Source organism: Pteropus medius, unplaced genomic scaffold (assembly GCF_902729225.1).
Source record: "Pteropus medius unplaced genomic scaffold, Ma_sr-lr_union100, whole genome shotgun sequence".
Taxonomy (NCBI): Eukaryota; Metazoa; Chordata; class Mammalia; order Chiroptera; family Pteropodidae; genus Pteropus; species Pteropus medius.
Window position 1 is genome coordinate 7,163,991 of NW_024354875.1, and position 23,113 is coordinate 7,187,103.

The 23,113-nt window shown below is 40.0% G+C and overlaps 2 protein-coding genes across 4 annotated transcripts in view; both read right to left on the bottom strand.

Moving 5' to 3' along the window:
* Nucleotides 1-22,754, bottom strand: part of ACSL3 (acyl-CoA synthetase long chain family member 3) — a 71,053-nt gene extending 48,299 nt beyond the window's left edge. The window contains exon 1 of one of the 3 annotated variants that reach the window (XM_039855846.1): nucleotides 22,532-22,677. The gene's annotated coding sequence lies outside the window, so the exon portion shown is untranslated. Of the gene's footprint in view, nucleotides 1-17,975; nucleotides 18,091-22,531 lie in introns of those variants that run through there. The other 2 variants (XM_039855844.1, XM_039855845.1) reach the window with 2 other exon arrangements.
* On the bottom strand, nucleotides 668-22,830 carry LOC120597111 (translation initiation factor IF-2-like). Its single transcript, XM_039855809.1, has 3 exons — nucleotides 22,572-22,830; nucleotides 22,013-22,526; nucleotides 668-862 (listed from the first exon to the last, which is right to left on the bottom strand). Exons 1-3 carry the CDS (start codon nucleotides 22,828-22,830, stop codon nucleotides 841-843), a joined length of 795 nt encoding a protein of 264 aa, XP_039711743.1. The 3' UTR covers nucleotides 668-840.
* Between the last annotated feature and the right edge of the window lie 283 nt (nucleotides 22,831-23,113).

Sequence of the window (23,113 nt, forward strand, 5' to 3'; positions counted from 1 at the left end):
CAGAATTAAAACACTTATTTTTTTTCTCTCTACTTGATCCCTCCAGAATTTGGAAACTTTCAGTGAGTGTTCTTATCTGCACGGCAATATCGTTATTTGCCTAAGTTCAATAAGAATTCAATACTGCATAATACAGCAGTTCTCACTCTCCCTTTACTGAAGTAAAGACAAAGGATTTTTCCTTTCTAAAACCCTAAATATTAACACTACTTTTAACAACTGTGAAGATTTCAACTCTGGCTCCACAGCTCTCACCTCTCTATAAATGATATTAGACTGCACAGCTGGAAAAATCAAGATCGTTAGTCCACGTAAGTAGTGCCTTATTATAACAAATAAAGGGGTCAAGAAATTCTGGACCAGAAAGTCAATTAAAGACTAATAAGGATTGAGTCATAGTACCATCTGGATTAGATGAACTTTCAATTCACAGCTAGAAAATCTTTTGAGGAAATAAGAGTTTGGTCTTTTAACTATCAAGCATGTATTTATTCTAACCTCAGAAAATGAAATTTTGGCCCTAAAGACATGTATTGGGAGATAAAAGGAAAGAAAGAAAGTAACTGAGGAAAACCAGTCAAGTCTTCGCCTTGAAAATATTTAAATTCAAAACTAAAAAGCAGCTGAACAGAGCCAACTAAATTTACAAAATCTTCAGTTACTTACCGTAATTTTTAAATTTCTTTAGTCCTTTTATTATAATAGTTGAAATAACAGTAGGACTCTTGAGTATTCTCCTTAAACCACAAATACAGTCCCCAGACTTCCCTAATCCTGATCAAGATACATTGTTTTTATATCTAGGTTTATTCCATCTTCTTCTTCTAGATAAAGTCCAAATCAAAAATGATAGGTATCTTGGCTTAAAATAAAAGAGGAAACAGAAATTAGACAAGAGAATTTATATCTTTTTCAGCTTGATACAGAATCGGGGTTGTAACGCATACATACAGAAGCATCTATGCCCACACAGACACCGGTCTCAGTTCTCCCACGAATTACTATGAGACCTTGTCCGAGTCACTAAACTTTCATTTGCTCACCATTAATGTTGATGGAATTCAACTAGATCTAGTTAAGACTATATTCTATTGATGCTTAGGACTCCCAGATCAATAAAGGTTCATATAACCTGAAGAACCCATTTCTGTCTTCCATATAAGGTACTTTCCCCTGATACACATACCTTTTTTTGGAAGCGGGGGAGGGAGAAGGGTAGGAAAAGAGTTCCTATGCTTAAAAAAAAAAAGCAAAAAATACTCAATGAGAAGATTTCTAAGGTCCATTTCAAAAATTCTAACATTTTCCAATCAGATCGGATGACATCCATGGCGGGCAAATGAATAATAGATGCAAGAAGGGGGCGGGTAAAGCCTTTACTTCCTTTTCACTTTGAATCATGTCCATGTACTATTCTTAACCACAGGAAAAAATTCTTTTTCACATACAGTCTAAAGACAGTACGGGAGGACTGTGAGAATGCGCTGGTCTTTGACACACTGATCCAACGAAGAGAACAGGCTCAGATCTGGGTTAAGTTTCCTGATAAGTAGAGAACTAACTGCTTCAAACCAACACACACACACACACACACACACACACACACGTTTTAATGTACTAGGCAAAATCTGGTTTCATATATTCATCCTGACCTCTTACATCTATTTCTGTCCAAAGAGCTGAAAGAACAAGAGTCAAGTACCCCAGAAGAGGAAACTGCCAGGTGGCACTTCCTTAGTAGATGAATGTGTGAAGACTAAGGGCCACCAAAGAAAAAGCAGCTAAGTGGTCCTTTACACAACAGAATGTCCCTCCACTCTTACTTAGGGTTGCCAGATTTGGCAAATAAAAATACAAGATGCCCAGTTAAATCTGAATGTCAGATAAATAGGGAACCAATTGTAAAATACGTATGTCCCATACACTATTTGGGACACACGGTAAAACTTAATGTTTACCTGGAATTCAGATTTAACTGAGCGCCTCGTATTTCATATGGCGGCCCTACTTCCACCGCCAGCCGATCAAAGTGTGGTAAGTTATTAGGATGACCAACCACTCTGCCTTGCCTAGGACTGAGGGGTTTCCCAGGACACAGAACTTTCAGCATGAAAGCCAGGAAGGTTCCAGGCAAACAGGAACAAGCTAGTCACCCTACAGTCAATCACTTCATGGAGAAAGCAAACACATTGTAGCCTGAGCCCCAACACTGATAAAGCTTGACCTTTTTCTTTGAAATAGCGTTCCTGTACCTCATTTCCCCATATCTGTCATCATTTATCTAATACACACATTTACAGTGAGGATAAAATGGAATACGGTAGATATAAAGGACCTTGGAAAAATGCAAAGGCATTATAAATGCTAGTTTACTAATACAGCTGTTATGGGTACAAAGTTCTGTTTCACGCCAAGTTTCAAAGCTAGCAGGTACTTGTTTCATTTATATGTTTTATACGATCCACTGAAGGTACTATTACTTGTAACACTGGTTTAACCGCACATAAAAAATGTTCAATCAACTTGCTCCTTTTAGAACTACGGCAATAAGCTCTGGGTTTGATGTTACACTCCACCCCCACTCACTCACTGTGTAACATGAGACAAGTCCCTTAACAGGCTGAGCTTCAGGTACACTGTAAAACTGGGGTGACAGTAATAAATACCTCACAAAACTCCCTTTAGGAACAAAGAAGTAGCTGAAAACACTACATAAACTACAAAATACAATGTATGTTTTAACAGTACTTAAAATTTTGTTGTTTATGCAAAACTATGTATACCAATGTTTTTATTTAATCTTGATTATTTCTTATACCTTGCTGATTCTGAAGACACTGACTTAAGTCAATTCAACTGTACTCTGAGAGCTCAGGCTCCAGAGCCAAACGGATCAAGTGACACTTTGTTCTACTATCTACTAAATGGCACCTTAGACAAATTACCTCCCTAAGCCTCAGTTTCCTTATCTGTAAAATGCGGGAGAATATCTGTATCAAGATTAAGTGGATTAAACAGTTAATATATGTAAAAGATGCAATGTTTGCCTTACACTAAGTACTCAAATCTCAGCTACTATTGTTATTCATGTTTAATACATTTACAATCTCAGACATTAGAAGAGGCTGACATCATATCCGTCCATGAAGTCCCTTATAAAATAACAGTAATAAGCAAAAAGACTAATAACAATACTTAACACACCTTGTATTTGGAATTGGTACTATTCCATTTAGCATCCCTAGCTAACTAGTCAGTTAGGGGGATTTCTCCCAATAAGCTTCAGTTAGATGATTACAAATTTATTTAAGAAAATGTATATACTAAACATATTTTTTTCTCATGTCCAGTACTTTATGCTAAAATGCAAATTTCTTGGATTTGATGACAGAACTGTTGAACCCTAATTTCTAGATCCCACACCAGTCACAAAGATAGAGAATATATGTGGAATATAACTCAGGATCGATTGTTATAACGATTCAACTTACATGGATCTCAAAAAAATGGCCCTCAACAGCTTCCTAACTCTCGAGGTTTTTATAGTCTCAGGTCCATCCTTAACCCTATGACAGGACCTGGCAACACATGGGGGAGTAGTCAGGGGTGGCTCTGTAGTCCATTCATCTACATCACTATCACGTGGTATATCTCCGACTACCCCTCACCCAGACAACCCCCCCGCCACACACACACACACACCAACGCCCAGATCAGAGTTCTGTGTCTCTGTGCCTCAACTTCCTCATCTATGGGAAAACCTAATCCTACTCTGCTTTCTACTTAGCTTCCCAAGCAACATACCCTCCTCTTTCTATTACTATATCCAAAAGAAGTGACAGGGAATTCCCTATAAGAAAGCAGTTTTTTAATATCAGAATTTTGTTCACGATCAAGTCACTGAAGGGGAACGGGGGAATGGCATGATCAGTCTCCATGCATTATCTCAATAGTAGGGCAGGAGCTTTACTTGGTGCAATTATTTGACATATTTATCAGTATGTATTAACTAACCAAGAACTGAATACCTCAACTGTATTAAAACACTGATGAATAGGCCTACTTACCCCTTTAGTACTATTCCTATTTATTCCAACTATCCCTTACAAAATGGTTAACGAGAGCCAACTATATAAATATTTCAGGAGAACATGGACTATCAGATTACATAATGACATCAGCCTGGCTAAATGGTACTTGAGGGTCTTAATAATTTTAACAGTCCAGCTAAGTACCATATTTAGTATGATATGAACCTATACCTAAGAGAGTGAGCAGATGGCCTAATTTTTAAGCGAAGGTTGTTTCAGTTGGATTAACAATTATACTTTCAAATTTACCTATTTCTTTTCCCAGAGTAAAATTAAAGAAAATTCAAAGGCTAAAGGCTAAACATAATTGTCCCAAACATACAAAATAGTGGGGGGAAAAAAAACAGTAACAGTAAACAACAATAAAAAACAACAAAAGTAAACATCATTATATTGACAGCAAAGTGAAGTCTGCATGTTTGAGAAAAGACAGTTCTTCAAGTAAGTTTAGCCTTTGAGGATACAAAGAGATTAAAATGTTTAAATTAAGATTTCCAAGATAATTTTAAAATGCTTAGCTTATTTATAAGAGCGACAATAGCTTAGAATAATTTGGCATTCAAGTCTATCTAAGACTATTCAATCTAAGTCTATACCTTTTCTTTCAATTTCAAGGGTTTATAAATTGTTCAGTAGGAGTCCTTAGACGTTTCCTTATCTTTTCCTCCACTGGCCCACCTTGCCCCAAAAGCCCTTATTCTATATCTTGGTATATCAGTTAAAAACAAACTTAAAAAAAAGCAAATACACATATAAGTTTACGTATACTGTAAAAACATATGTAACTACAGGATAAATTGCCTGCGTCACAACTATCAACAACATTATTTGTACTATCTAAACATTAAATAAATGAATAAGGTTTAAACATGCAATTATACTTCCTTTAGTCTTTTATTGTATTATACTGTATTCATATCTTATTCACTTTATTTTTCCTTTTTCAATTCTTTACATAAAGTATTTTCTTTTTCCCACAAATCGTCAATTATTTTACCATTAATAAAGCTTTTCTTAACAGGTTTCAAAATCAAAGTAACTAAGATAAAAAGTTGTCTTCCCTCTTCTCTCCTCCAGTGTGCCCAGTTTTCCATAACTATTCAAAAACTAGACTGTGTTTTAAAAATAGAAACCACCAAAAATAAGAAATCCACCTTCAAGAGCTATGAGAAATATTTGGCCCAAGAGACATTTTCCTGTTAAGCCTGGCTTACAAACTTCTAATACGTATCATTTTCACATCCGAATGAAAACATTATGAATTATTTCTCTTTACTACATGGCTATCTGCACAGATAACACTTTCTGCTACCACGTGAATGTGGAGCACTGGATCATCAAGATCAGTGATTAAGATCTAAAGCCATCAAAATGTGTCTACTTTATAATATTTAAATATGAATTACTAGAATCATGGACAGAATATACTTTTTTAATCAATATAACTGAACATGAAAAAATAAGGCCTTTGAGCTACACTTCTCTTGCTCAGCCCACTTCCACATCTGGAAGTGTACTGTCTCGTTACTCTCCCTTCCAATAAAACTATTCTGTTGCTCCTGAAAAAAAGAAAAAGAAATAGAAAAAATAAGAGTATTGAATTTGCTGTGAATCTGTAAAAAAACTGTATTGAAAATCTGCTTCTCCAGATTTTTTAAGGAGTTTTAAATGCTTCAAACCAACAATTACACAAAGAACACATACACATGTGACTCTTCAATTTTTACACCATTTCTTAACTCACAAGGCAGTTGAATGTGGCCAGTTCTCATGTGTGAAAAGAGGTTCAAAATTTTGGAATTCAAGATGCTGAGTTCCCCAAATAGTCCTTGAAATTCCTTTTATTTCGTAATATATTAAACTTAAATAAAATGACAAATTTCCTTTCCTTTTGTGTACCTGCTCAAGTCTAGGCAAAATTATGAGAGTCAGTTACCTTAGTCACTTTGCCATAGCACTTTATTCCCCCTAAGTAGATGTACTGACCTCCAAAACCACCTCTCTACCCCAATCTAGCTTACCCTCTAGAAAGTAATACTAATTGCAGTCATGTATACAAATGTCATACCTATTGTTTAATATGCACAGTAAATTTTATTTGTGATACCAATTTCACTGTAAATCTAAACTCTGTTGACACATTTTTAGCTAGAAAGTCAAAGTTTGGGGTTTCCATAACCCACTAATCACTAAAAGAAATCTGTAGAGAAAGTACTGTGTTCCAACGAATTTACTTAGTCACTTCAAAGCACTCTTCATTTGGCCAAGTATATCGCTCAAGAAGCTGTAGGAATGTAAGTTATTTAATGTCTAATCACTATGTTGTACACCTGCAACTATTACTGTATGCCAACTGTAATTAAAATTAAAAAATTATTAAAATCCTAAAAAAAGATTAGAATGGCAGAATAGTGATTGTTTTTAACTGTGTTGGAGGCTTAAGATACAAAGTTTTCAACAGTCATGGGGAAGACCCACTCCAAATTGGTAAGGACCTGTAGAATTCGAAAGAGGACATTAACAAATAGAGTTGTGTATGAATAAATTTAGACCCATTATCATAGTTTTTCTATAGTGTTTAAGATACAAAGTTCTCAACAGTCATGGGGATGTGAAGCACAGCACAGGAAATATAGTTAACAATATTGTAACAATTATGTATAGTGCCAGATGGGTATTAGACTTACTGTGGTCACTTGGTAGGGTATATAAATGTCCAATCACTATGCTGTACACCTGAAACTAACAATATCGCATGTCAACTACAATTGAAAAGTAAATTTAAAAAAAAAAGATGTAGGAAAAGAAATGTCTAAAATAAAGTGGAGGCACACTAATGGGCAAGGTATATTTCTTCTTGCATGGCACTTGCTTCATTCAAAGGTAGTGATCTTAGATATGCAAATGAAAGGTCTGGGAGGACCCGCTCCAAATTGGTAAGGGGTAATCCCCAGCAAAAGAATCAGAGGATAGGGAAGTTTTCCTTTTACCTACACACTCAGATGTAAGATTTTAATAATAAACATACTACTTGTGTAACTTCTTTTTAAAATCAGTAGAAAATGTAAGGATTAATAAATTCAACTGAGGTGGGCAAAGATTTTGAAACATGTTCTGAAACAACATATAAATGTCAACAATTATGATTCTAACAGATAAAAATAATTACATTATTTTATATTCTCAAAGCACTTTACCAATATAGACTATACCTTACAACAGTTTTATCAAATTGTACTTTCACTCTTCGGGTGGCTAAAATCTTTCAGGTCATTTGATCCTTAAATTCTTGCCCCAAAATTTCACAAGCTCTAATTCATTTCAGAAGCCACAGTAAGGAAAAAATAGGACTGTGCTACATTTACCCCCAAGACAACTGTAATTAACATGCAGAATTTGCTACAGGTTAACAAAAAGCCCTTTGCTGTCCCCAACCCCGCCTCCAGCGCTGCCTTGAACCTGCCTCTGTTAAAATGACCAGTTAGAAATTTAAAGTAACACACAAATTTAAAATGACCATCACATGTTGAACCAGTAATACCAGACTAATCAGTGCTAAACTTTGCAAAATAAAGAGGCTACTGAGTTCAAACAGATGCTTTCACAGATGCTTAATGAAATTCAAACTGAGGAAAGGAAGGTAAATAACACTGCTGAATATCATGGCTTAATGTTCCAATGGCTTTGTATGGAATTAAAATTACTATGAAAGCTACCTCCTCATAGCTTTCATAATTTCACAACTGCAAAATGCAAAGAATTTTTTTCTTCGACAGTTTAGCCACACTTTAATTCATTTTATGCCTAATAACAGAAATATCTGGTAATTAAAAAAGAATAAACATTTTACTGGCTGGCAATGGTAGGAGGTGCTAGCGCCTTCAAGATATGCACCTTTGTTTCAATACCTGACAAAAGAAACACACAAAGACCACCAGCATTACGGCTCACGGTCCAGTTAATCAGAGCAAATGTCAACCTCTTCCTGCAAATATTTCTACTTCCAAACCTCTGTTGAGTTTTTCTGGAAACTCCATCTATCACACTAGCAAATGACATTTTATCATGTAATCTTTCACCCAAAAAAAAAAGCATATTGTGTACCAATACACAATAATGGCCAAAATGGCCAAAATCCAAAACACTAACATCACCAAATGCTGGCAAGAAGAGCAACAAGGAAATCTCACCGATTGTCACTGGGAATGCAAATGGTACTCCCACTTTGGAAGACAGTTTGGCAGTTTCCTACAAACTAAACATATTCTTACCATAATGATCCAGCAATCGAGCTCCTTGATATTTACTCAAATGAGATAAAAATCTACAACTACAGAAAAAAAAAAGTACACGAATATTTATAGAGGCTTAATTCATATTTGCCAAAACATAAAAGTAACCAGCATGTCCTTCAGTAGGTGAATGTACATCCAGATGATGGAATGTTATTCACTGCTAAAAACACATGAGTTATCAAGCCATAAAAAGACATGGAGGAAATTCAAATGCATATTACTAAGTGAAAGAGTCAGTCTGAAAAGGCTACATGCTGTATGATCCCAACTATATGACATGCTGGGAAAAGCAAAGCTACTGAGACAGTCCTGAGACCGCAAAAGGTTGCCAAGGGTTAGGAAGGAAAGAGGGATGAAGAGGCAAAGCACAGAGGCTTTATACAGCAGTGCAACTACTCTGCATGATACAATAACAGCCGATACACGTCATTGCATATTTGTCAAAACTCACAGAACGGAAAATATCAAGAGGGAGCCCTAATGTAAACTAAGGACTCTGAGTGACAAAGACACATCACTCTAGACTCAATGCAGGAGATTCATCAGCTGTGATAAATGTACCACGCGGGGGCAGGATGCTGATAATGGAGGGGCTGTGCAAGTGTGAGGGCTGGGGGTACGTGGGACAGCTCTGCACCTCTGCTCAATTTTGCTGTGAACCTGAAACTGCTCTAAAAAATAAAGTCTATTTTTTCTTAAAAAGTGCATATTCAAAACTTTTTTAAGTACATTGTTTATTCACTCATCATGATGATAATGATGGCGGTCAAGATGATGATGGTCAAGAAGAATTACTAATACTTATAAACACTATTTCACCGTGTGTATGATACTTTTATACATTATCTCAATTCTCAATCACTTGTGAAGCAGACGGTTAGCTGTCATCATAGTCATTTTAAAAAAATATTAACATCAGCCTAAACTCGCAGAGCTAGTTAGCAGAGCTAATAGTTAAGTATTTTAAATCAAAATTCAGCACTATCACTGCCTCGTTATTAATTTCCTCATTCCCTGGAAGGCAGCCAGATATACTTTTTAAACCTTTAAAAAGAAGGACAAGCCTTAAAACCAGATATAGCTGGGTCAAAAAGCCCTGCTATGTTTCTTAGTAGGTGTGACTCTAGACAAGTTCATTCATTTATTTATCCATCTATGATCTGTCCATGGGGGGCGGGGGGATCTTATAAATTTACTTGTCAGTAAATATGTAAATATGTAAATTAAGACAACAACATATGTAAACAATCAATATCCACATTTGTAGAATTTTTATAAATAATAGAAAAAAATGGGCTACATACATTCACATAAAAATCCAACTGTCAAAACAAAAATCCAATTGTCAATTAACTTTGAAAAAATGGTCAACTTCACTAGTTACCAAAGAATTGCAAATTAAAACAAAATCATTTTCCCCATCAGCCTTTTTTAATGGGGAAAAAAAAAAATCACAAGTATTGGCAAGGACACAGGAAACAAGACAGCACTTGGCATTACTGGGCAAGGGCAGCCACTTCCGAGAGCACTTTGGCAGCATTTAGCAAAGGCTGGAAATGTAAGTTCCTATGACCTAGCAAATCCCTTCTAAGAAATTTGCCCTGGAGAAACTTTGGTACCTGTGCACACTTACTTCACCCTGTTTCGTTTTGTTAATTAAATCATTACAGGAATTGTGCTAGCAGGTTGAATTTTACAAAAACGGCCTCTTACCAGAAAGTATCTCTGTGGAGGAGATAAGGGAAGTATGTATTGTTTATCAAAGATTTGCAAGAACCTTGTGACCAGACTAACATCAACTAGAGTCAACAGACTAAGCACAATCTTTCTCATCCCCTGCTGGCAGCCAGATGTCTATGATTGTCCATCACCTCTTGTCCCTCCCATCTCCCCTTCCCTTGACATAAAAGAAGCCTGAACTCTGTACTTTCTTAAGATGGATTTGAGGCACCACGAGGTCTCCCACCTTTCAGGTGGCGCCTTCTCAATCAATGAACCTTTCCTTACTCCAAACTCTGAAGTTTTGAGTTTTGGCCTTTCAAAGCATCAGACACATGAACTTTAGATCAGTAACACTACTCCTAGCTAGATTCCTGAAAAATTACAGGTAAATAAGAAAATTTTCAGACATTCGAGGACTCAGAAAATTTATAACCTACATACTCTGCTAAGAAATTACTTTTAAAAGTCCTCTACCATGTGAATGTATTCCTTTAGTAGGTTTTAAAGACAACTTTTTCTTTAAAGTCAGACTTGATCTAAGTTTTGTAATCTATTTTACAAGAGCTAGATTCCACAGGTTAAGGATTCAGTCCTAGAAAATTATTCCCAACTTGCCAGTCACAAGTCCATTGCCAGCTGTAAATTAGGGATTCCCATAATTCCCACCTCAGGTTCAATAATTTGGTAGAATGACTCACAGAACTCAGAAACACCATTTATGTTCACCACTTTATTATAAAGGATACAATTTGGGTACAGTCAAATGGAAGAGATGCATAGGGCAGGGAAGCAGGGAAGAGGGGATACAGCAGAGCTTCTAAATCCTCTCCAGGTGCACCACCTTCCCACACGTGGACTTGTTCATCAAACTGGAAGTTTACTGAATCTTACAGTTCAAGAGTTTTTATAGAGCTCAAGTTCTGGCCCCCTCACTCCTTGCAGAAGGTTGGTGGGTAGGGTTGAAAGTTCAAATCCACTATCTCCAGACCCATTAGGTGGCCAGCCCCAACCTGAGGCTATCCTGGGACCCTAACCTAAGTTGCTTCATTAGCATAAACTCAGGTGTGATCAAAAGGAGCGCTTATGAATAATGAGGCACTATCACTTGAGTTTTAGGAGCTCAGCTCCAAGAATGGGGACAAAAACCAAATATATTTTTGTATTATACTATAGGACTCTATGATTATCATTCTCTATATTGTAATAGTTTAGTGTGGAGGAAAGGTGTGATGTGATGTCAGTTTATGTTTAAAAAATATTTTTTAGGGAAGTAAATATTAATTACTAACTTTAAAAGAACTTCTTACTCAAAACTCTTTTAACTTAATAAAAAAAAGCATATGTATTTATCAGAAGCCAACAGCAAACATCATACTCAAAGTTAATTTCCATTAAAGTCAGGAACAAGACAAGGGAGCCAGCTATGACAATAATTACTATACACTGTTTAAGCACTATAACCACTAGCCACGTGTAGCTACTGAACACATGATAGTGGTCCAAAGTGAGATGTGCTCTCATGTAAAAAATACACAGAATTGCGAAGACACAGTATGAAAAACATAATGTAAAACATCTCAATTATAATTTCTATATTGACTGTATGCTGAAATAATATTTTAGATATACTGAATTATATAAAGTATATTAAAATTACTTGTTTCTTCTTACTTTATTTAATAGGATTTTAAACTAAAATTTTAACTTCCACAGCTGAAAAAGTCTTCTCAAAAGTGTGGATGAAAAACAGGCCACAGACAACTTGACAAGCTCAGCAGAGGCCAGCCTGGCAGGCCCTACAAACTCAGAGATGGAAAGCAACCACACAAGATGGTCTGAAATTAAAAATTCCTAACTAAAAGCAGGTCATGGCGGGTAGTCATGTCCTAGGCCCGTAGCTTCCTTGACAAAGGTCAATGTTTACCTTAAGTGAGCCTGTCTATGGTCTTTTTGCATCTAAGATCACTACTCTTGGAATGTCGGAGTGATCCCTTTTTTCCAGACCCCTGAGGGCACAACCCAGTAGCACAGCAGGAAACCACAGAACCCCCATTGTTTTCACGTTCCCTGAATACTACCTCTCTGCGCTGCAAATGTGAATTAACTCTCCTGTACCCACCAATGTATAAGAAGTGTGTGTCCCTCCATTTTACTTTTCATCCAATCCCAGAGATCTCCCCATCTTGCTTTCCCCCTCCCCCTTAATATACCACAAATGAATTTCAAGTAACCCATTTTACACCTCCTCATTTGACTCTAATGTATAAAATAAGCTGCAAAACTGCCATCCTCTGGAGCGTTTTCTTAATCCATTGAGATTTTGCTTCCTGGCAATTAATGTCAGTTTGGCTCAAATAAACTCATTAGATTTCTCTACAAGTTTGGACATTTCTTACATAGACAAAAGCTATTTTGCAAGAGAAAGAACACCAGGTCCTGGGGCATAAAGTCTAAACCACCAGTAGCATGGTCAGGTGGACAAGACGAGCTGCCTGCCCCCCTAGAATTGGCAAGCGTTTTTAAACATCAAGTGGAAGGAAAAAAGAAAGATGTAAGCCCTTCTGAAAGAACTTACATTAGACAAGGAGATGGGAGAAAGTATGAAGTGGGGCTAGTTCTGGGATGGGTGCGGCACAGTCCAAAAGGAAGTGTTTGCTCCTCAGGATTAGCTGTAGCAGCCGTCCTGAAGGCTCCTGCGTAAACAAGTAAACAAGCAGCGGAGGCTCCTGCGGTTCCATGGAGCCTGCCTTGGCCTAGTCTTCCCTTTAGAGGATTTAGAAACAGCCTCCGGGAAGTTAACCTCAAATTCCAACACACACTCAGGAGCAGGAGCAGTCTTTTGTTAGTTTTGCCCTAGAGCTATTAACTGATTAACCCGTTCTTGTGCCTCTCTTCCACCTCTGGCCTGCTACAATGTAATTTAGGCCATCTCAGCATTTCCTTCCGGTCAATGCCTACTAGAAATTTAAATTGCATATATGGCTCACGTGTGTGGCTCTCACTGCATTTCTTTTGGACAGTACAGGGTCTAGTCAATGTAATAATGAGAAAAAAGAAATAAGTATGAATACTGGAAAAGGAGATACAAAATCATCATTGTTTGCAGATAACTGGCTGTCTGACAAGAAAATCCAAAAGAATCATCTGAAAACTATCCAACCAGAGGGAGAATTCACTAAGATATCTGGACATCAGGTAAAGAATAAACACACAGTTTTCATATATACTAGTAATAATTAGTTAGAAATGAAAAGGGAAAAGATCTTAGTCTCAACAGCAAAAGCGACTTTAAAATACTTAATGTACACAACACCTTATTTAAACATATTTATGTATGTATGCATGCATGTATGTATAAAATGATACTGACAGACACTAAAAGACCTGTATACATGGAAAGACAGGCTAGCTCCTGGGTAGAAAGAATGTAATTCCCTCAAAATTAACCTACGAACCAAATGCAATCCCAATCAAAATCTACTAGGACTTTGTTACTTGTTTGTTTTGTATGATTACTTGATGTATGAATTTCAAAGTTTACCTAGAAGGAAATATTTTAAGATTAGCTAATAAAATTTGAGAACAAAAATATTTGTGCATACTTGCCCTATCAGATGTCAAAACTAACACTAATTGTTCTGGTACAGAATTTTTAAAACCAGAAGCAGTCATGGAAATTTTATATTTGACGATGGTGGCATTTCAAATCAGTGGGTAAAAGATCAATTATTCAATCAATTAAGCAGCTTCCAGGAAAAATCCGAACTCAGACAATGGCTGAATTTAAGTCCTGGAAAAATGAGGAGCAAATCCTTTGAAGCAACCAACCAGCTTAGCAATACCTCTCTTCCACAGCTCTCATGTCCCAAAAAGATTTATTCCCAAGTCTTTTTTCTAATTATAAAACAATCTCCCGTGCTATCACGGTGGCCTGCACAGTTCACATTGCCTGGCCTATGACTCTTGTTCGGGAGGGAAGCACTGCTTCTTTTTGAACTATGTGATGCCACTTTGCTCCCATCTCTACTCCAGCAGACTATAGCAAACGTGGGTACCCACAGGGATCCAGCAGCCTATACCAGTGAGGCTTGTATCAAAAATATGGATTTGTTGGTCCAATAATATTCTTTCCAGGACCTAGAAGTGGAATGGAATTAAAAGAACTGGAGAGCACTGAAAGAAGCTAACAGGACTGCCGAAGTAAGCCCGGACTTCAAGATTCAACTGAAGCCTCAATGTGAATTCCTCCTTGGTCTCACTGACAGAGCTAAATCAGTCCCTCCGTGCTCCGATTCCTCCCTGCACTCCTGCTTGACACACGGGAGTGAAAGCACAGGGGGAATCACTAAGTCGCTTGAGATATCGGGACCACAGGAAATATGGGAGAAGCTAGAAATGAAAGTGGAATATCGAAACATGCTGCAGATAGAATGAGATAGGTTACTAAGCAAAACATCTGACCAAATTTGGTCTTACAGAATGATTACTTGGGTCAATATAAAAAACAAACCAGAAAGGATTCCAGGTATAAGTTATTAGTACAAGAGCCCAACTGAAGAATGAAGTGGTCCAGAGTTTATGGCAGCAGATACAGAAGCAGCAGCACCAACGGTAGAGACTTTTCTGAGTTAAAACCAACAGGATATGAGGAAATGCGAATGTTAATCTTTGAAGATTAATGTCAACATTTCCAGAATACTGGGGGGCTTGTGACACGTACAAGGAATAGAGGAGAAAGAGCAGACACATATGACAGTGCATGAGTGCAGGGTGGGCTATTAAGTTGTGGGAATAACCAGCAGAGATATTCAGGATATTATCAAAAATACAGGACTGGGGCACCAGCCAGAGGTGAAGATGTAGATTTTAGAGTCATCACTGACTCTATCCACTTTAGAGTCGAAACCATGGAATCCCAAAAAATAACAAGAAAGGTGTGAACTATGCAGGTGCACTTACATGTGGATTTTTTCAATATACACATACAGTACTATAAAAGTATTTTCTCTTCCTTATGATTTTCTTAATAGCATTTTCATTTCTCTATCTTACTTTACTGTTAAGAATACAGTACTTAATGCGCATAATGCATACTACATACAAAATATGTGTTAACAGACTGTTACTGGTAAGGCTTCCAGTCAACAGAAGTTAACTATTAGCAGTTAAGTTTTGAGGAAGTCGAAGGTTATACACAGATTTTCGGCACCCCTAACCCCTTCCCCCAAGTTGCTCAAGAATCAACTGATATTCACTTATAAGATATAAGGATTAAGGACAGACACTATAAAAGCCAGCTGGAAAGGTAAAGACGCCAAGGGCAGTATCCTAGAAGCCAAAGACAGACAAGAGGGCGGATGAGGACATTATCAGGAGTGTCAGAGACTACAGAGGTGACAAGTCATGATGATATTAAAGTCTAACGAGCAGTTGGCCTGGCCTGAGACAATCCATCACATAACTTTTGCCTTCTTGATCATATAATTTTTAAAGTATATCTGCACGTATTACTCTACCAGTTAGCTATATTCAAATGAATATTTTATCAACGTAAGTCTACTCTTAGAGAATTCTCGAGCTCCCATTAACAAATATACGCTGGTGATTTGATGTCAGCTTGTTGGCCTTCCAAAATTTTTCTCGTCTTAGGCTCAAAACTTTCAACTCAATTTAACAAACATTTACTGAGGATCTCATTTCCACTGTTGTACTAGATGGCAGAGGTGCAAAAGTTGACTCATTCAACAAATGAGCATCTTCTATATGCCAAGCACTGGGTGTGATCAGGTGAATCAAACACAAACACCCCTGTCCTCGTAGTTTTCTTGGCAGTGGAATGATATTTTAAATATGACTATTCTCCCTAAAGAAGCCCAAAAGAAACACGTTTTAGACTTATCTAAAAAGAAAAGGTAGCAAGTACATTTATTATTTCATAAAACAATATGAAATTAACAACAAGAAACACAAAAGTGCACTTAATCGTCTATGGTTAACCTGCTGTCCTCTGGCATCATACAACGTCACTAAACATCATTAACTTATACGTACAGCTGGCTCTCAGTTATCTGTGGGTAAACTGCTGAGAGCAATTCCCTAATACCGACTCACGTTTCCGGGTTATGTACCATCCAAATGTCTACCATGTAATTTCCTAACACATTACACAGTGTAAGAATATACAATTTAAGACTTTCACAAACTAACTCAAATCATTACACATGTCAGTTTTACTACGTTTTCTCTTTTTCAAATGAACTTGCACAGACACGTTCCCTACATCCAATATCCTTCGATGCATTTCCCAGAGCCAACCAGCCCAAGCTCCTCAACCCCATCTCAAACTCAGTTAGTGTCTAAAGCTGCCACCAAACTAATACATCTCCAAGCACGGGCCTCACTTTTACCTACAAGCTCACCATCTCAAAACGTTAACAATCACAACAAGCTTCTTTTGGTAAAAACTGCTGGCATTCCAACATGTGTACCTTCGATTTGTGAATATGTACTATTGTTCTAGCATAATGCAAATACTACAAACCGTGTGTGAAATAAACTTTTAAAAACAAGAAATAAAATTTCTAACATTTTCTTCCGGCACCAAGAGATGGGTTGCGTGCACACCCCAGAGCACATGTACCCTGCAAAATAGACATCACCCTTATCTTAAGAAACTGAAGCTCAGAGGTTAAGTAATTTGCTGCGGTCACAAAACTAGAATGAGGTAGAACCAGATTTGCAGATTCAAGCAACAGTGTGGCCACAAAGCTCAAGGCCTGTATCACTCTTACGGCTCACATCAATCTCTTTCCTCATACTTGGGGTCCTGTGAGCTCCCTCTGACCTCTCACCTCATTCCCAGCCAGCCACTCCCTCCCGCAGCCCTCCCACCTCGAGATGCTGTTGAAAAAAAAACAGGTATTCTTTTTATGCCTCCAAAAATGACAACAAACTAAATTTTGAATTTCTAAGGAGAGTGCTATGCCATCTAAACAGGCATCTGCCTACCAGCCAGGCTACGTTTCACAGTAAATGATAAATAGAAATTCTTAGACTCTAACACATGAGCAATACGGAAAGTTGCAATACAAAAGGAAAAATGCCTCAGGGAATTATTAACCGTGACTTTATAAAAACTGATGATTCCAGGTATTATGCTCCATAGGGAATAGCTTTAATTAATGTCAATTCTGTTTACCTTAAACTTACGTCAAATTCATTTCTAAGATGAATTCATTCTGGTTCGTTCCAGTATTCCATGGAACCAAAATAAACGTGCTTCGTTTTAGAAAGAACTTGAACAGGTTATCAAGTCCAAAGATCAAGTCGGTCTCCAGGGGGAGAGAAGGATTTCTGGTTTTTTAGTTTTACAGAAAAAAAGCCAAAGTCGAGTCCAGAATGAGGATCACTGCAATCCCAATAAAAGCAAAATAAGTAAAATTTAAAAACTTATGTGGTAGAAGTAGAAACTTGTCATAATTTGGGCCAAAATGATACTGAATATCTTAAAACCCAGAAACATCGATGCAGAAGAATGAACTGTTGCTAGACATACAAAATCAGTTTAGAACTAAAATAATATTAAAAAGGTTAAGGCTATCTATGTAGTGGTGTCGGTGTATTAGCACCTAATAAAACCCATGCAAGTGCCCGGTGACTTCCAAGTAGTAAACACATAAACGAACACACGGGGGGAAACGCACAAAGCTACCTAATAAAGTTTCAAAGAAACCCAAGAAAGAAATATGGCGCAAATAAGAAAAAGCCTGAGCCAAGGACAATGAAAAGGTGGAAAGGGAGGTAAAAGAAAAAGAACACTGAGGGAGAAGCAGACCATAACTCTGTTGAGCAAAAAAGTATTACAGACCTGGAAAACGGAGCTCCAAAAAAGCTAAATGGCCGGGACAACATCACACTGCCAGGGTGTATGGTATGCACTACCACACCGCAGGGCCATGTGACAGTCACAGCGGCAGAGTTAGAAACAACATGGGCAAGACCCCCAAATGCCCTTCCTAGAGCAAGTCAGCGCCCACAGGGTTCTCTCCGCGTGCTGGCGGCTCAGTCTCCCTTCCCATTCCCAGGACCTCCCATTCAATTAATAATTAATTACTTTCTGAGTTGAAGGAATCAATAAACAACTGAGTTTATGGCAGGTCTTAATTGTGTTTGTCCTCCAAGTCTTTGTTTTTTGCTTCCCCCTGGGATGTGATTTATCCTCACATCTTCCCTAGTCCCCCAAAACAGTTGATGCCCCAATTTTATCTGTCAATTCTGCTCTTCCCCAATTGCCTTGAACATCTTCATTTGAGCACCTTCCTCAAACTCTCTCTCCTCTTGCCTCAAATCCAGCTGTCGTCGCATTTTGCTCAGCTGACCTTTCTCTTGGCTGCCCTGGCCAAACATGGCATTTCTGTCCTCTGTAGTGCTCGCTTAATATTAACCACACTTTTATGTGCCTTCATACAGTCTGAATACTCTTGTCCTTAAATAATTAATAATTTCTAGTCCCCTTTAAATGATGTATGCTCTTACTTATACAATTGGTTTGCTCACACACCAGATGCAGAATATCTGGCCCCTCCAAAAAAAAAAAAAACCTACTTCTGCAGGGCAGAGAAAAACAAACAAACAACAACAAAAAAGAGGCACGAGGAAGCCTCGAGGTGATGATATGTCTATCACCTCGATTATGATGGCTGCACAGGCTCGTGCATGGCCAAACTCATCAAACTGTATATACTAAATACGTGCAGATTTTTGTACATCAATTAAAGGACAGAGAAAGGAGAAGGAAGAAAGGCAAAGGAGAAGGGATGCTTCTGCAGTGAAGTGGGCTAAGAAGACTGTCATGAGTGAGCTAAAACTGGGCTGATTTTCATAGGCATTTAACAGTTCTTGGCAGATTTTTAGAAATTACTCAGGGCTCCATGATAAGGCACAAATTCACGTCAGGTCAGTCACAGGCCTGTCTCCTGTTACTACGGAAGAGGTGTCCCTTCTCACGGCTTATGCCATAGATCTCATCCCCTCCCCTCTTCGTAGGAACTCTGCACTGACAACACTTGCTCATCGAGATTCCACCTCGCCCTCTCAACCCAGACCTTCCCACCAAAACATGCTGCAATCAGAACGCTTGGGAGCTTTCCCATGCTTGCTCCCTTCTCCATTTTTTTCACTTCCGCTCACTTCTGCTCCTCATCCCACCCTTTTACCACCACATCAACATCTCCCACGAGGGTCACTCGTGATCCCTGAGCTGCCAACTCCAATAGATGGTACTCGATCTCCCTCTCAGAGAAGCATTCCACAGTACTGACCGCTTCTCCCCTTGGCGGCAAGGACACCTACTCTGGCTGTCCTCTCACTTGCCCGGTCACTCCTCTCATCTCTTCTCATCTCCTTGGAAAGCTGAGCCTCCTCTCCCCAGCCCCATCCCAGACCGCCTCCTGTTCTTATCCTAGTCTCTCCATAGGCAATCTCACGCCATGGTGTCAGCCATCACCTCTACACTGATGGCTCCAAAATTAAAGCTAGTGATCACTCGACATCCCCTTCTCCCACCCCATGTAATATTAATCACCATGTCCAGCAATTTTACCTCTAAATCTCCATTTTCTCCCTATTTCTACTCATGATAAAAGGTTCTTAAGAGGATCAAATGGGCTAACATGACTGTACTTTTAAAAAAGGGGGTGAAACACTTAAATCTGAGTATTTATATTCAATAAATTGAAATCTTTAAAGCAAAGACTTTCTCAAGTTCATCTTTTTATTCATTCCACATGGCAGACCCGGCACAGTGCTTTGCGTGCAGGTGATCTTCAGTAAATATACTGCAATGAATCTCTTGTATTGGCTTAATACATTCTAAACTGAAATATTCGCACATCTAACAGCTTCTATGTCCCAAAGCATGTTATCATTTTTATCTTGTGAGAGGTAAGAATCTTAAATTAAATTACTATGTAAAGTGTAAACTACACTGTATACTTTTAATAATTACAATACTGCTTATCTAAAGTTAGAAAAACCTTTCACCTTTCTTGGCCCGGCTTTCCTGAAAACATCCAAATCTCACACTAAAGTCCAAATTTCATAAAGATTCCTGCTTCCCAATGGTGCATTCTGAGAGGGGAACATTTAAGCATTACAGGAATATTTAAGTTTTAAGTACCCTGAAGGCAGGCAGAATGACTGCTTGAAAAAGTTCCCTATCACATTTTCATCTTGAAATGTGAGTGACATTCTGATTAGGACCAGATACTGTAAAATGAAATCTTGCTTAAAAGTTCTCAAAACTCTTCAGAGACATTTAATTACAGCCTCAGAAAGCAAGATTGTCATCTAGCAAAATCTTCCCATTGTCAATTCAAAAAACTGCCTAGACTAGATTTCCAACTAAATCACAATCCTCATTATAATATTCATTCACACACTACTTATCATTCGTTGCACAAGTCATAATCTGTAATTATATATTTGTTTATATAATGATTTGCTTCATGTCTGTTTCTCCCATGAGGACAAAGATGACCCCAATTCTGTTCACTGCTGTACTCCCAGCACCTTACACAGTGCCTGACATACAACAGGAGTTAAAAGGCTCTAGCGGAGCAATTTATTGAATGAGGAACGAACTAGTCATTGAAGCCAAAGTAGACAGCGGGATGCACATAAGCAATGGGCTTGAGGCTTTAAGATCTCACTCTCCCAAACCAGAGAGGGCGTGACTTTCCCCATATTTGTTCATCCTTCATTTCTTCTTGCCTTTAAGGAGGGCATTCTGGACACACACACCAGTTCAGCTTTAAATCATCCACTCCAAATGTCTTACGAATCCAGTAACTGAGACCCAAAGACACTAGGTGACTTGTCACTTTGACCCTTACAGCCAGCAGACTTCTCTGCCCTACACCCAACAACGCTGTGATTCTACAGAACCAACCCTCCCTGTAGAAAAGGAGAGAAACCAGGAAAAGTCTAAACAGAAAATGTCAGAGTGACTACAGAAGCCTTACTCACCCTTAAGGCTTTCTGAGAACTGCACGGGAAGACGCCAGAAAAACAAAAGAATAAAGTCTGATCAACAGACTCCCATGTCACAACACCTCTTCCCGGTAATAACCTTCATATACACTTTCAGGAGCAACTCAGCAGCATCCTTCAACCCCCAGAACTATTCTGGGGAAACAAAAAAGGTTGTGACGATCATAAAACACAGTATCATCAAACCAAGGTCCTCCTGGGCACCCAAACAAAAATCCACTGGTGCAACTAACTATTCAGCCAACCGCAAAGGAGAGGCAGCATAACGCAGTGGTTAAAGGTGAGAGCTCTAGATTTTTGGAGAGGCCGCTGAATCCAAGCATGTCCTTTCACTTGCTGTGATCTGAGGTTTTTCCAGACTGCAGTTTCTCCAGCTGTAAAATGAGAATAACCACCGCCCTGGAGGACTGTTAACAGTGTAAGGATACCATGCATAAAGCTTAGAATAGTACCTAGCACGGAATAAAGGCTCAATAAATGTCAGCTACTTGTCATTTTATTCAGCTGTAATCCCTTTCACAAGGCCTATTCCCTCTCTAGCCTTCATAATTTTAAAGACGTTGTTCCACCCTTTCCATTTTTGAGGGGCTTGTATATACAGTAGCTGAGAGCACATTTTTTAAAACCACAGTGGGCAAACCGGTTCCATATGTCTGTGCCTCAGGTTCCTGATCCATGAAACGGGCTTGATAATACCTACCCCACAGGACGGATGGTAGTAAGCGCGCCCCTGCTGCTACACGATCTATTACTGGTATGTAATTAAAACGCACTCAGGGACAAGTAAACCTTTAACCGTCAACCCCAAAACATCCATCAGTCTTAATCCTAGTCCCACCACCGCAGATCAAATACCAAGGTCGATCCATCTCACACGCCCAATTTCTTCTCACACTCTGCAGCAAGACACCCCCGCCCGCCCCTCCGGCGTGGTTTTCCAAAATCACAGGGCTCAGTTTCTTCCCAGGGACGGCGTCAGAGCGGATCATATCAAAGTTGCCAGATCTCCACCCCGCCCCCAAGCCCAAAGCGCGGGGAGACCCCGTGCATCCTTCCTCCCTCGGGACAGCACTGCGTCTCCCGCTGCGGTCCTCCCCCCCACACACACTCACGTGGGCCCTCCGGCCGAGGCTCCACGTCACCCGCATCCCGGACCCCACCGCGGCGCCTCCCGCTGTGCCCGGCAGCTTCTCCCCACGCCGCAGGCGCGCACACCCCCGGAGCCGGGCTCGGCCGCCACGCTGGGGATCCGGGGCCCGAGGCCGGCCGCGTCCCTCCTTCAGGCCGAGGCCGCCCTCGGGCCCAGCCTGGCCGCACGCGGAGGCCGCGCCGCCAACCGGCCCCCGCCGTTCCCACAACCGGCGCCGCACTCACCGCAACGCCGAGACTCTGGTTCCTGCGGCCTCCGGCCCACGCAGGCCTGGCTGCGCCCGGGAGCGTCCACGCCCCGCGCCGCCTCCTGGGGACGCTGGCGCAGCCGCCGCGGCCGCACTGCGAGGGAGCGACCGTCTGCCGCCCTGTCCTCCGCTGCGCCGCCTCCTCCCGACCCGGGCCGCGGCGACAACTGCAGCGCCGCTCCCCGGCGCCGGCAGACCAGCGTCTGTTGAGCGAACCGCCCGGGACGCGCTCCCTCGGCCGGCGCTCATTGCATATGCAGGAAGACCGCCGCCCATTGGCCCGCGGGCGGTGGCGCGTGCGGGGCCGGGCCTATCGAATTCCCGCCGTGGAGCGCGGCGCTGGAGGCCCGGGGCGGAGCAGGGTTACTACAGGTCATTCGTCGGAGCCGCCGCGGACGGGACCCAGCAGCTGCCGGCGCGGGGCGGGGACGGGGTCAGTGGGGAGGGATAGATCTGCGGCAGCAGGAGGGGAGTCGGCTCTGCGGCTGCGATGTGGGTAGAGAGGTGGGTCCAGCAGGATCCGCAGAAGGGCCTTCCTTCTCAGGGAAAAAGACCACCC